The sequence below is a fragment of the Scyliorhinus torazame genome, chromosome 3 (genome assembly GCF_047496885.1).
Source record: "Scyliorhinus torazame isolate Kashiwa2021f chromosome 3, sScyTor2.1, whole genome shotgun sequence".
Taxonomy (NCBI): Eukaryota; Metazoa; Chordata; class Chondrichthyes; order Carcharhiniformes; family Scyliorhinidae; genus Scyliorhinus; species Scyliorhinus torazame.
Genome location: NC_092709.1, coordinates 60,948,591 through 60,963,756, shown reverse-complemented (window position 1 = coordinate 60,963,756; position 15,166 = coordinate 60,948,591). Strand labels below are relative to the sequence as shown.

General features: G+C 49.8%; 1 protein-coding gene across 4 annotated transcripts in view; it reads left to right on the top strand.

Annotated features, from left to right (window-relative positions):
• Positions 1-15,166, top strand: part of adad1 (adenosine deaminase domain containing 1 (testis-specific)) — a 241,000-nt gene that overhangs the window by 144,640 nt on the left and 81,194 nt on the right. For all 4 annotated transcript variants that reach the window (XM_072495706.1, XM_072495707.1, XM_072495704.1 and 1 more), the window contains one exon: positions 2,884-3,010. In XM_072495706.1, the coding sequence (XP_072351807.1) occupies positions 2,884-3,010 (127 nt within the window). The remainder of the gene's footprint in view (positions 1-2,883; positions 3,011-15,166) is intronic.

Genomic DNA, 15,166 nt, shown 5'->3' with positions numbered 1-15,166 from the left:
GCCTTTCCCTCTTCTCTTTGTTCCCCCCCCCCCCCCCCCCCCCCCCATTGGCTAACCACTGCAGCCCCCTTCCCACTTCATTTCCGTTCACTAGCATTTCTTGCTGGCGTGGCGACTCCCACCCAAAGGCCTTGACCCTCTACCCCACCGTCTCTCTATCCCATCCCTCCTACACCCGTTGCACCAAATCCAATGCCACTCCAAAATGACCCCCATACAGAATATTCTCAAACCGCCCTGCCAACCCAACCCACAACTCTTTCATGCAGTGTACAGAGCATAACAAACACGAGTGCAATGCAATTAAACATTATAACCCCAGCACCGAAGATCCCCCTTCGAACAATTTAACTTCAAAACACAAATGGAAAAAAAATACAAAATGGGGGGTAGTGCAACCACCCTCACAACAACCTTTCCCAATCGGCAAACTAAAACATTTAACAAAATTTAACAGAGACTGAACTTCCACCCACACGGAAGTCTATGAGTCTCAGCCCTCCTCCAATTTGTGTTCCTTAATAAAGTCATTCGCTTCCACCGGCGTCCCACAATAATACACCTGGCCTTCAACAGTGACCCAATGTTTGGCTGGATACAACACCCCAAACCGAATCTGGCACCGGTACAACATTGTTGAACCCTGCCCGTCTCTTGGCCAGTTCTGCACCAATGTCCGGGTAAATCTGAATTTGGTTTCTTTCCCAATCGCAATTTCGCTGCGCTCTGGCCCACCTCAGGATCTTTTCCTTGTCCTGGAACTTGTGCATACGCACAACCACCACCCGTCATGGCTTCCCTGCTCTTGGCTTCTGCCTCCAGGAACTATGGGCTCGATCCACCTCCAGGGCTTTATCCAGCACTTTCTCGTTGTTCAGCCTGGCCAGCATCCTCACGACATAGCCCAATGTACTCGTTCCTTCCATTCTTCTGGTAGGCCCACATTCAAAGATTTTGCCATCTGAACCTGTTTTCTCGGTCCCCTTTGCTCGCTGGATCTTTCGCATGTCCCCCAGGATCGCCGTCTTCGCTTCCTGCTACACAAACTGGTCACTATGGTCAGACACCACTGCTCCATTGGCAACATTCCAGTCAGTAACGACCCTGCCCCAGCAATTGATACTGCACCATGTGTCTCCTCCAACTCTTTAGCCCGGGATCTCACTGTCTTCTGTCGAGTTTGATAACCTGCAAACATGTCTATGTGGGGAAGAACTGATCCCCCTCCACTCTCCGCACAACCTTTCTGCTGAAATTCCCCGAAGTTCGGGTAAAAGAGACCAAAACCAACTCCTTCTAGCAGGAGACACCCTGTGCGACCACTCACTCCATGGCCGCCACCAGAAGTCCGGATAGATGCATTTGTGGCAGCGGATTGGTGAGGATGAGGTAAAGTATCTTTTTCCTTCTAGTTGGTTCCTTCACCATCTGCCGCAGATGCAGTCTAGCAGCCATTTCCTTTAGGACTTGGCCAGCTCAGTCTGTAGTTGCATATTGATGAAGGACATTGACGTCCCAAACCAAAATAAATTCTGTGGCCTTGCCAACCTTGGTGCTTCCTCTAAGTGGTGTTCAACATGGAGAAATACTGATTTATCAGCTGAGGGGGACTGGTACATGGTAAGCAGCAGGAGGTTTCCTTGCTCATCTTTGATCTGATGCCACGAGAGTTCATAGAGTCGATGAGGATTCGCAAGGAATTCCATACTGACTGTATATCATTGTGCTGCCACCTCGGCTGGGCCTGGCCTGCCACTGGGACAAACCCAGGGATTCTATTGGTGGTGCCCCAGACTTTTTCTCTAAGATATGATTTCATGAGTAATGTAATGACTGGCTGTTGTTTGCTTAGTCTGAGAGGCCACTCTCCCAATTTTGGCACAAGCCACCAGGCATTAGTAATGAAGAATTTGCAGTTGTCGCTTCTGATGCCTAGGTCGATGCCAGGAGGTCTGTCTGGTTTTATTCCTTTTAGATGTTTTAGCGGTTTGATACAACCAAGTGGCTTGTTAGGCCATTTCAAAAGGCATTTAAGGCTCACCCACATTACTGTGGTTTGGAACCCCATGTAGGCCAGACCAGGTAAGGACAGTGGATTTTCTTTCCTAGAGAGCATAAGTGAACCAGATGGGTTTCATGACGATTGACAATGGTTTCATGGTTAGCATTAGACTTTTAATTCTAGATATTTATTGAATTCAAATTTCGGCATATGCCATGGTGGGGTTCGAACCCAGATCCTCAGAGCATTACCCTGCATCTCTGGATTACTGGAGAGGCAATAGCGTAGTGATATTGTCACTGGACTGATAATGCAGAGACCCTGGGTTTGAATCCCACCAGGATGGTTGGTGGAATTTGAATTCAATAAAAATCTGAAATTGAAAGTCTAATGACGACCATGAAACTATTGTTGATTGTTGTAAAAGCCCATCTGGTTCACTGATGTCCTGTAGGGAAGGAAATCTTCCTTTGATGGCCTTGCCTACATGTGACTCCAGACTCACAGCAACATGGTTGATTCTTAAATGCCCTCCAGAATGGGCAATCAACTTAAAGTCAAAGCCAGGAGCACAAAATACAATATAGTCAGTAATAAATCCAGTAAGAAATTCAGCAGAAACTTCTAACTGGGGAATAGTGGGAATGTAGAACTTGCTATCTGGAGGAGCAGTTGAGGTGAACTGCACAGATGTATTTAAGAGGAAGATAGATAAAATCTGAGTAAGCTAGGTGTAAGTTATGCTGATATGATTAGATGCACAGGGGGAGGAGGAAACCTGTATGGAGCATAAACTTTGTTGGATTAATGGCCTGTTTGTATGCTGGATATGCTATGTAACTAATTTTCCATTGAGAATTATATTACGTTTTTGAATTTAGATGGACAGCCTTATGAAGTTGTTGCAGTTGGAACAGGAGAGATGAACTGCAATGATCCTTTATTTTCTGAAGGCCGAATTGTGCATGATTCCCATGCTGTAGTTACTGCAAGACGCTCCCTATTGAGGTAAAGTATATAATATTCTAAACTCAGAGTCATTATTCAGTGTACACAGTTTTATTGGAACATAAGGTGAAGAAAAACATTTTTTTAGCATTGTGGGATAGCTACAAGTCGTAGAATCGGCCTGCTGCCTCACATGTCATTTGCATAAGACAGGCTTGCATCTGTCACATCCTGCAGTCCCATTTCAGAAACTTCAGCGCAAATTCTAGGCTGATGCTTTAGTGCAATAGTGAGGGATTGCTACACTGCTGGAGATGCTGTCTATCAAAGGAGACCTTGAACTATGGCTGTTCAGCCTGCTTTTCTTGACTTAAAAGATCCCATGGCAGTTTTTTGTGAAAGACCACATTCCCTCTAAACTCGACTTTTTGAATACACTCCTATCTGGTCTCCCACATTCTTCTCTCCTTAATCTTGTGATCATCCAAAACTCTGCCCATGTCTTAACTAACAGCAAGTTCCATTCCCCTATCACCACTTGCTCGCTGATCTATATTGACTCTCAATCAAGCAAGATCAGGATTTTAAAATTCTCATCCATATTTTCAAATCTCTCCTGGCCTTACCTCTCCCTATGTCTGTGCATCCCAATTTTAATTGCCATGGCCCTAAGTTCTGGAATATTCTCCTTGCACTTCTCTGCTTCTCTACCTCACTTTTCTCTTTTAAGATACTCATTAACCTATGTATTTGAACAAGCTTTTGGTAATTTGACCTCACGCCATTCTCCTTATATAGTTTGGTGTCATGCTGTTTTACAATGCCTCTGTAAAGCACTTTGAACTCTTCATTATGTTAAAGCCATAGACAGAGTCATAGAGCCGTACAGCGCAGAAAAGTTCCTTAGCCCATCGAGTCTGCACCGACAATAACTACCCCTAATCTTGAGCTAATCCCACTTACCAGCACTTGTCCCATATCCTTGAATGTGATGAAGTGCTCATCCAAGTGCTTTTTAAAGGTTGTGAGGTTTCCAACGAAGTATCTGCCATGGATCAGGATGTCCAAGGCCTGAGGCATTCTGTGTGGGTTGTGGCTGAGGCACAGGGCTGGCCTGGCCTGACACAAGCAGCTATGTACCAGGGCCTGGACATTGCAGCGACACTCCAGACCTTGGCCCAGTCATAATCTATATAAATGATCTGCACTGCAGTGCATCGCACGGTTTACAATCTATATAAATGATCTGCATGTAGGGACAGAGTATAACATAGCAAAATTTGCAGATGATACTAAAATAGGTGAGAAAGCAGGCATTGAAGAGGCGATACAGATTTCACAGACAGATATAGGTAGGCTAGGAGACTGGGCCAAAATTTGGCAGATGGAGTTTAATGGACCAAGAAAGCACAAGAGTGTCTATACATCCTCAGAAACTAAGGAAATTTGGCATGTCCACGTTGACTTTAAAATTTATACAGATGCACCATAGAAAGCATCCTATCTGGCTGCATCACAGCTTGGTATGGCAACTGCTTGACCCAAGACCGTAAGAAACAACAGAGAATCGTGAACATAGCCCAGTCCATCACGCAAACCCACCTCCCATCCATTGACCCCATCTGCACCTCCTGCTGCCTGGGGAAAGTGGGCAGCATAATCAAAGACCCTTCCCACCTGGGTTATTCTCTCTTCCAACCTTTTCCATCGGGCAGGCAATACAAAAGTCTGAGAACACGCACTGACAGATCCAAAATCAGCTTCTCCCCCACTGTTACCTGACTCCTGAATTGACCCTCTTATGGACTGAACTGATCTCTCCACACAGCTTCTCTACTGAGTAACACTACGCTCCATATTCTTCACCCGATGTCTAGGTATTGACATTGTGTATTTATCATTTGTGCTGTGTTTTTCATGTGTGCAATGATCTGTCTGGACTGCGCGCAGAACAATACTTTTCACTTTACCTCGGTACAAGTACAATCCCAGTCTACTCAACCTCTCCTCGTAATCCAACCCCTTCAGCTCTGGGATTAACCTGGTGAATTTCCTCTGCACACCCTCCAGTGCCAGTATTTATTTCTGCCTTGCCATGGGAGCGCCTGGAAATTGACTTATTGAATTTGAGGGGAAAACCTTCATTATTGTTATTGATTACTAAAGATGGATTGAAGCAAACAAATTGCATAGTATCAAAGCATAAGCATCCAATTCAATCCCTTCAGAATTAATTCAATGCATGGAATTCTGGACATAATACGGTCTTGATTCTGGGCTGCAATTTGCAAATGAGCTATAGCAAAACTTTGCAAATGAATATGTCTTCATTCTTTAAAAAATATTTTTACTCCTTTTTCACATTTTCATCATATTTACAACAAACAATTAACAAAAACTACAAATACAATGGCAATCCCCTAGCCAACAGTCCCCACATCCCATCCACCTTCAAACATATCCCAACATTTTGAATACAAAACACCAATGAACCCCCCCCCCCCCCCCCCCCCCCCCCACCACCACCACACCAGGCACAGGGTGGAGAAGCCGACCTCCACCCCAACAGAATCCACCTTCGGGCAACCAGCGAGGCTAAGGCATCTGCCTGCGCACCCGCTTCCAATCCCGGCTTCTAGGGGACCTGATTCGAGTCTCACATGCACCACCCTTGAGATTACCCTAAAGACCTCCCTCCAATACCCCTCCAGTTTTGGGCAGGACCAAATCATATGAACGTGATTGCCCCCCCCCCCCCACACACACACACAGCGCCTCAGCGTACACAAACATTCTCCAACCCCTCAAAAAGTCAGTTCATCCTCACCCTTGTGAGGTGTGCTCTATACACCACCTTCAACTGTATCAGCCCCAATATCGTGCACGAAGTTGAGGCATTCACTCTCCGAATCACCTCACACCACAAACCCTTCTCCATGCCCTCCCCCAACTCTTCCTCTCACTTTTCCTTAATCCTATCCCGTGATACCTTATCTGCTCCCAGAATAACCCCATAAAACTCTTTCCTGGCAAAATTTTGAACCTGCATATATCTAAATATCTCCTGCCCCAACCCATATTTCTCCTCCAGCTTCGCAAACCGGCCTCCCAGAAACAAATCCTTTAGTATCTTTAGGTAGTAGGTGCCTGGAATTCGCTGCCGGAGGAGGTGGTGGAAGCAGGGACAATAGTGACGTTTAAGGGGCATCTTGACAAATACATGAATAGGATGGGAATAGAGGGAAATGGACCCCGGAAGTGTAGAAGATTTTAGTTTCGACGGGCAGCATGGTCGGCACAGTCTTGGAGGGCCGAAGGGCCTGTTTCTGTGCTGTATCTTTCTTTGTTCTTTGTACCCTAACGCCCCTCTCCTCCCAGGTCCGAAAATTCCCATCCCACCTCCCAGATTCAAATCTGTGATTCCCTCAAATCGGCATTTCCCTTGACCCCGCCCACAACCTAAAGTTTTGCGCAACTGCCTCCAGATCCTGAGCGTCGCCACTACCACCGGATTCCTTGAGTATTTCCCTGGGGCGATCAGGCGTGGCGCTGTTGCCAACGCCTTCAATCCCGACTCCCTGCATAGACTCTCCTCCATTCTAACCCAATGAATATGGCTTTATATAGGTAACCTATATGAGAGACAGAGAGAGGGAACAAACTAATAAGAATTTATGAAAGAAAAAAATTACCTTAATCTAGTTCTCAGTCATCCATCCTCATCCCTACAGATGGTTTCTTATCATCAGTGTTACTCATGGGTAAGAAATTGGGAACACAGCTTCCATTTCTGACACACAAACTCAAATTCCATGTCACTATGAATGACGACACGAGGGTGAAGTAGTGCAATAAAGACCAGAGAAACAACCAGGCTCGGAACTTTAATCACAGGCATAGAGCATGTGAGCTGCCACTGCTAAAGCCAGGGGGGAGAGTATGGGTCTGACATCAATAGAGGGGAGGTACAACCATTGAAATAACTCAACAGCCAAGATGGTTACGGGTTGAGACAGGCCAGGAAAGGAGAAACCATAGCACCTTGATATCCTTGGGAAAAATGCCAGTAGAAATCTTTTGGTTTACTACCCAAATCCATAGAATCCCTACAGTGCTGAAGGAGTCCATTCGGCCCATCAAGTCTGCACCGACCCTCTGAAAGAGTACCCTACCTAGGCCCACACCCCCGCCCTATCCCCGTAACCTACCTGCACAGCTTTGGGCAGTAAGTAATTTAGCATGGCCAATCCACCTAATCTGCACATCTCTGGACTCTGGGAGGAACCTGGAGTACCCAGAGGAAACCCATACAGACAAAATGTGCCAACTCCACACAGTCACCCTGAGCTAGATTAGAACCCAGGTCCCTGGCGCTGTGGGGCAGCAGTGCCAACCACTGTGCCAACATGCCACCCTGAAGCGGAGGAAAGACTTAACTACGAACTCTACAGCCACTCAGGAGAAGATTACTCACACAGGGAGAGTACTGAATATCCTTGACCTCAAAATGAGATCAAAACAAAATCAGGGAAATTGATCAAAGCAGCTCAAGAGGCTAATCCTGTGAAGCCTGAGACGTGGGGAGGGGGGGGGGGGAGACGTTAGAAGGCTGTGAATGTGATGGGGATGAAGACTTTGGGGGTAATAGAGTAAAGGGTTAGCATCCGAAACAGACATGATGCTGATGTTGTAATGACTGAAAGGTAAGAGATGTGGAAGAGCAAGAAACTTCAACATTGTGTCGAAATCCAAGTGTCAATGTTTCCTGTAAGTAAACAGTTATGGTTGGAGAGACTGAAGACGAGGAGCATACTTTTAAGAGATTAGTCAATCCCCCTCTTAAAGTAAAAACAGAAAATGCTGGATGAACTCAGCAGGCCTGGCAGAGCGAAACAGAGGTAACGTTTCAAGTCCATATGACCCTCTACAGAACTTTTTTTTTAAAAATCTCAATTCATACCCCGCAACAAAACACTGCAGCTCACAACAAACAAAGATTGGGTGACCACTTTGCACAACACCTCCATTCAGTTTGCAAGCATGACCTTGAGCTTCCAGTGGCCTGTCATTTTAATTCTCTACCTTGCTATCCAAACTGGCATCTCACCTTGGCCTGCTGTATTGTTCAAGGGAAGCTCAGCGTAAGCTTGAGGAATTGCGCATCTTTTTTCGGTTCAGCACTTCCCAGCATTCTGAACTCAACATTGAGTTAAACAATTTCAAACTGTAAACTCTCATATCTTTCGCTCCCACCTTCACCCCTAAACTTTTTTTTCTCTTTTCTCTTCTTAGTTCTATTTTTCTATTTTGCTTACAGCAGCAGATCTACTCTGGAAACCTTTTTGTTTCTTTTCCTGCTCCATCACAATTCCCTTTGGCCTTGTAGGACCGTATCTTCTGTAATTCAATCTCTCCTGTCTTCCACACTGGCATAGACCTTCCTTTTGTCCTTCTTCCACTTACCTTTTACTGTAACTTTTCACAGTTCTGAAAAGTTAACTCTGTTGCTCTTTCTACAGATGCTGCCTGTATCAGTGTTTTCTGTTCTTATTTCAGATTTCCAGCATCTGCAGTATTCTGCTTTTCCATCCCAAAGTAGGCCGCTTCCTTCAATGCTGTGTAGATGTATGGTTGGTCACATGGGGAAATACCCATATCCGACACGCACTTCCTTCATGTTGCTTCCTCCCAACACCAATGGCCCAGTATTGGTGCATTCCAGACTTGTGAAGCATGATCCTTAGAAGAGAATCTGGAAGGTAAATCATATTCCTATTCACGTGATATAAATGTCAGCAAACTTCACAGCACACTGGGTTTTCTCTGCAAGGCTTTGTTATTAAGACAGTATTGAATATGTTTACTGGTGACTCAAAGAACAAAGAAAAGTACAGCACAGGAACAGGCTCTTCGGCCCTCCAAGCCTGTGCTGACCATGCTGCCCGTCTAAACTAAAATCTTCTACACTTCCTGGGTCCGTATCCCTCTATTCCCATCCTATTCATGTATTTGTCAAGATGCCCCTTAAATGTCACTATCGTCCCTGCTTCCACCACCTCCTCCGGCAGCGAGTTCCAGGCACCCACTACCCTCTGTGTAAAAAAAAAAACATGCCTCGTACATCTCTAAACCTTGCCCCTCGCACCTTAAACCTATGCCCCCTAGTAATTGACCCCTCTACCCTGGGAAAAAGCCTCTGACTATCCACTCTGTCTATGTCCCTCATAATTTTGTAGACCTCTATCAGGTCACACCTTCACCTCCGTCGTTCCAGTGAGAACAAACCAAGTTTATTCAACCGCTCCTCATAGCTAACGCCATCCATACCAGGCAACATCCTGGTAAATCTCTTCTGCACCCTCTCTAAAGCCTCCACATCCTTCTGGTAGTGTGGCGGCCAGAATTTTTTTTTTGAAAATATATTTATTCATATTTTTCAACAAATTTTCAACAACCCCCCCCCCCCCCACAAGAAAAAGAAACAAAAACACAACAAGCAGAAATTATGCATTGCATTTCCTCCAAATACAATAACCCCCATATAACAGTAGAAAACACAAATAGGGAAACCCCCACCTTAACCCAAGCACCACCCCAAAAGACCCCCCCCCCCACCCTGCCCCTGGGCTGCTGCTGCTTCTGACCTCCTAACGCTCCATGAGATAGTCGAGGAACGGTTGCCACCGCCTGAAAAACCCTTGCACAGACCCTCGCAAGGCAAACTTTATCCTCTCCAGCTTGAACCCTGCCATGTCATTGATCCAAGCTTCCACACTAGGGGGCTTCGCATCTTTCCACAGTAACAAAATCCTCCGGCGGGCTACCAGGGAGGCAAAGGGCAGAATATCGGCCTCTTTTGCCTCCTGCACTCCCGGCTCGTCCGATACCCCAAATACTTCTAATCCCTAGCTCGGCTTGACCCGGGCGTTCACCACCTTGGACATAGTCCTCGCAAAACCCCTCCAAAACCCATCCAGCGCCGGGCATGACTAGAACATATGGACGTGATTTGCTGGGCTCCCCGAGCACCTCCCACATCTGTCCTCCACCCCCAAAGAACCTACTCAACCTCGCACCTGTCGTATGCGCTCTGTGAGTAACTTTAAACTGTATTAGGCTGAGCCTGGCGCAAGAGGAGGAAGAATTAACTCTACTCAGGGCATCAGCCCACAGACCCTCATCTATCTCCTCCCCAAGCTCCTCCTCCCACTTGCCCTTTAACTCCTCCACCGAGGCCTCCTCCTCTTCCTGCAGCTCCTGGTAAATCGCCGAAACCTTGCCTTCTCCAACCCATACACCCGAAATCACCCTGTCCTGAATCCTGCGTGCTGGAAGCAGCGGGAATTCCCTCACCTGCCGCCTCACAAACACCCTCACTTGCATGTACCTGAAAGCGTTTCCCGGGGGTAGCCCAAACTTCTCCTCCAGCGCCCCTAGGCTCGCAAACGTCCCATCGATGAACAGGTCCCCCATTCTTCTAATCCCTGCTCGATGCCAGTTCTGAAACCCCCCATCCATCCTTCCCAGGACGAACCAATGGTTCTCCTGAATCGGGGACTAAACTGAGGCTCCCACCTCGCCCCTGTGTCGCCTCCACTGCCCCCAGATCTTCAGAGTCGCCGCCACCACCGGACTCGTGGTGTACCTAGTCAGCGAGAGCGGCAGCGGTGCAGTCACCAGTGCCCTCAGGCTCGTGCCCACACAGGACGCCATCTCTAGCCTCTTCCACGCCGCCCCCTCTCCCTCCATTACCCACTTACGGATCATCACCACATTGGCTGCCCAATAATAGCCACATAGATTCGGCAGCCCCAGCTCCCCCTGTCCCTGCTACGCTCCAGAAACCCCCTCTTCACCCTCGGGGTCTTATTCGCCCACACAAATCCCATGATGCTCCTGCTTACCCATTTGAAAAAGGCCTTGGGGATCAAAATGGGAAGGCACTGGAACACAAAGAGAAACCTCGGAAGGACCGTCGGCCTCGCTGTCACCGTTACCCTTTGTGCTGCCCCTTTGGGCCATCACACTGTCACTGCTTGCGCGACAGTGGGATTGGGGATCTCCCCCACCGTCTCTACCTCTACGGGGGCTTCCTCCACTACCACCCCCTGTTTTTCCCGGGGCTTGCTCTTGTCGGCCCTGCTGGGGTCGAAGTGCTCACACTGGTTTACGTGAAACCACCTAACCCTCCGGGGAAGCTGGACTGCATAGACCATGGGGCTGGCTTTGTCCACTATACTGTACGGCCCCGCGTACAGTGGCTCGAAGACCCCCACCCATTCATGGGTGGTGTGGGGCTCTAGCAGCAGTTTGTTCCTTCTGTGTTGTGCCCCCATGTGGCAAGCTGCCTGCCAATTTATTTCTTTAAGCTGCTCCAGCAGCTTCCTAGCAAACTTGTCCCGGTTTACTTCCCTCAGCTGTCCTTCTGCCAGGGAAGGCACCATTACATGTATTGGGGTCCTCATCACCCTTCCTGTCATGAACTCATGCGGGGAGTACCCTGTTCTCCTAGACTGGCTCGCCCGGATCCCCATTAACACTAAGGGCAAAACCTCTACCCACCGGCCGGGAGAGTTGCCCGTCTCCTTTCTCAACCTTTCTTTAATGGTCCGGTTGAGCCTCTCTACAGGGCCTGAGGATTGGGGGTTATAGGCCACATGCCATTTGGCCTTATCCCCAGGATCTTTAGGGTCGCCTGCATAACCTGCCCCGTGAAATGACTCCCTTGGTCCGATTCCACCAACTTTGGGAGTCCCCACCTAGAAAACACTTCTCTGACCAATATCTTAGCGGTGCCCGCAGCGGTGGCTGTTCGGCAGGGGAAGGCTTCCACCCACTTTGAAAATACGTCCACCAGCACCAGACAGTACCTGTGCCGCCCCCCCCCCCCTCTACAGCGGTGGGAAGGGGTCCAATGTAGTCGATTTGTATCGACTGCCAGGGTCCCTCCACCCTGCGAATGTGCCCTAGCGATACCTTCCTTTTCTTGGGGTCAGGGTTGTTAGTGGCACACACTAAACAGTTTGCGCAGAAATCGCGAATATCCTCCCGGAGGCCAGGCCACCACCCTACTCTCTCCACCCGCTGCCAGGTGGTCTCAGGACCGGGGTGTCCTGCTCCGGGGCTCTCATGGGCCACCTCTATAAACTCCCTGCGGTGCTGGGAAGGCACTATCCACTGGTCTCCCCGAAAGAGCATGCCCTCCTTCAGGGTGATGTCTTTCCCCCCGTAGGGTCCCTCTACCTTCTCCTGCCTACCCAGGGCTGTTATGGCTTTCTTTAACTCGGGATCCTGCCCCTGGACAATGGCCAGGTCGGGGGCCAGGCCCGTTCCTCTGTCCACCCCCTCTGAGGCTGTCCTGTAAATGCTGCTACTTGTCCCTCTTCGTAGGGGTTCCAGGCTATCCCAGTTCTAGCCCCCTCTCTAGCCAGGCTGTCTGCTCTCTGGTTCCCCTCACCCCGTGGCTCGGTTTTGGAATGGGCTTTGACCTTATGAATATACCGGTCACCCCCCTCTCCAACTGCTGCTACGATCTTTTCCAGGAGGGGTTTGGTGGCCAGGGGCTTCCCATCCGAGGAGGTGTACCCTCGGCGGGACCAGATTGCCAGGTACTCCGTACATGAGTTGCATGTAAACATGCTATCTGAGCAGATGGTGTATGGTGTGGGAAAAGGGTCGGGGTGAGTGACCACGTACATTACTGCGGCCAGCTCTGCTTGCTGGGCGCTGAGTGTATGGGGGAGTTTAAGGGTCAGGGCTATCCCTGCTTCGGGGTCCCAGATCCCACAACCAGTAAATCTGGCGCCCCCCTCTACAGAACTAGATCCATCCACGTAGATCTTTCTCCCTGTGGGATGCAGCCCTGCCCGGAATCCAAAGCCTACCTCCCATGCCCCTTCCACTGAACAGTGATGTGGCTCCCGGGGTATACCAGGTTGGCTGCGAGCTGTGGCTCACTCAGCCCCTTCACCCGCAGTGCCATTTGGGCCAGCAAGAGTGTCCACCTGGTAATCCTGGCACTGCTGACCGTGCCGTCTTTAATCGGCCGTCTAGTAGCATTTGGGTCGGGGTGTGATGTGTTAAGAGGGTGATGGGGGCCATCCTAACAAAAACCTGCATCCGCTTCACCGCCCAGTATGTTGCGAGCAGATGCCTCTCACAGTTGGAGTATGCCCGCTCCACTTCTGTGAGGACTCGGGAGGAGTAGACCACCGGCCTCAGCTTGCCATGCCGGGTCTGGAGGAGTACAGCACTCAGGCCATCAATGCCTGCTGCTACCTCCAGAACGAACTCCTTCCTGGGGTCAATGGCTCCCAGGGCTGGGGCCTTCTGCAAGTCTCCCTTGAGTCGGACGAACGCCGACTCACACTTGCTGTCCCAGTCCCACTCCACCCTCTTGTACAGCAGCCTAAGCAGAGGCGTTGCCGTGGTGGCATCATCTTCAATGAAGTCCCTGCAGTAGCCGGTGACCCCCAGAAAGGACCGTATCCCCCTGACATCTATGGGGACTGGGCGCTCCTGCACTGCCTGTCTCCTGGCGGTGTCAATGCCTCTCTCCCCGGCTCTAAGGGTCAGACCCAGGAACTTCACCTCTCTTACCCCGATCTGCGCTTTCTTAGGGTTAACCTTTAACCCTCCCTTCCAGAGCAGCCCCAATAATTCGTCTACCAGGGGCCCATGTTCTTCATTACTATCTGTGAACAGTAAAATATCGTCCACATACTGCACTAGCCTGTGTGGCTCACTAAATTCTTTTAAACAATCAGCCATGCACTGGTGAAAAATGCTCGGGCTGTTATGGAACCCTTGTGGGAGACATGTCCAAGTGTGTTGTTGGCCCTTAAAAGTGAAGGCAAACTTATACTGGTCTTCCTGCCTGATGGGGACAGACCAAAACCCATTGGAAATTTCCAGCACTGTAAAAACAGATGCAGATGCTGGAATTTCCCCTAGCAAGTCTGCCACGGCCGCCACCGTTGGGGCGCAGGCCGGGATGTTCTTATTCAGGACTCTGTAGTCCACGATGGCCCTCCAGGAGTTGTCCGGCTTCCTCACCGACCAGAGCGGTGAGTTCACATGGGTAGCAATTGGCCTCAAAACGCCTTGCCTGACCAGTGAATTTCGGGCCACCTCCAAATCTGCCTCGGCTTCTCTGGGGAAGCTATACTGTTTCTGGGGTCGGGACATGGGGTCCCCATCTATACAGACCTCAGTACCGGTAACCCTCCCACAATCGTGCTTGTGTGTGGCAAATGCGGCCAAATTTTTCTGGACATACCCCCGAAATTCCTCCGGGGTATTCCTTACCAGGGTTTCTAAATCATACCCTTCTTTTGGTTTTACCACACACAGGGCCCCTTTCCCCTGTGCTCTGTCTATCACCATGACTTCCCTCTCAGCCCCTTCCTCAGCTATGCCCCATAAGCAGTGGTTCCTCAGATCCACAAGGATCTGGTGAGCCACTATAAGGTCGGCACCTAGGATCCCCCTTCCCTCCTGCTCCCACTTCATCAGGACACACTTCCATTGCGCCTGGAGTGCCCCTAACCTGATGGACAAGGGAACAGAGAAGAAGCCAGTCTTCTCGTTCCCTGTGAAGCCGACAAGACTGTAGGGTTCCCCGCTAGATTGAGGGTAGGTTCGGGGGTTGTCCGTGTGGACAATGGTACTGGAAGCTCCTGTGTCCAGCAGGTAGCTCCCGACCACCTCCTGGACCTCCATCTTGACCCAGGGTCTGCCGCATGGGCCGTACTCCACTGGGCACAGGAAAGTGGGCTGTTTTGCTGCTAGTCATGAGGGGGTTGTGGGTGTGTGTATGGGTACGGGTACGGGCTGGCCCTGGCCTGTTGCCATCGCCACCTGCCCGGAACCTGCTGTTTTGGTCTGCAGGTAAGCCAGGAAATCTTTAGCATTAATGGTTACCGGGGCAGTCGCTTCTGCCGCCGGGGTCTGATTCTTTATGGGGAGCCCTCTCTTCCTTGGTTGGGTTCTTGCACTCCCTCCTATAGTGCCCGGGCTTCCCACACCCGTAGCACGTTGGTCTCCTCTCTGGGGCTCGGGTGCCCTCATGCTTCCACTCCTTTCTTGGGAGGGGGGCTGGCGCGATTTCGTGCACCTTGCCCTTGGGGGGGCTTCTCTTCCCCCCCCTCTCCCCGTTACGGTAGGCTAGGGTGAGCTTCCTGAGGGCCTCCCTTTCGTTCAGGTTCGGGTCCATTG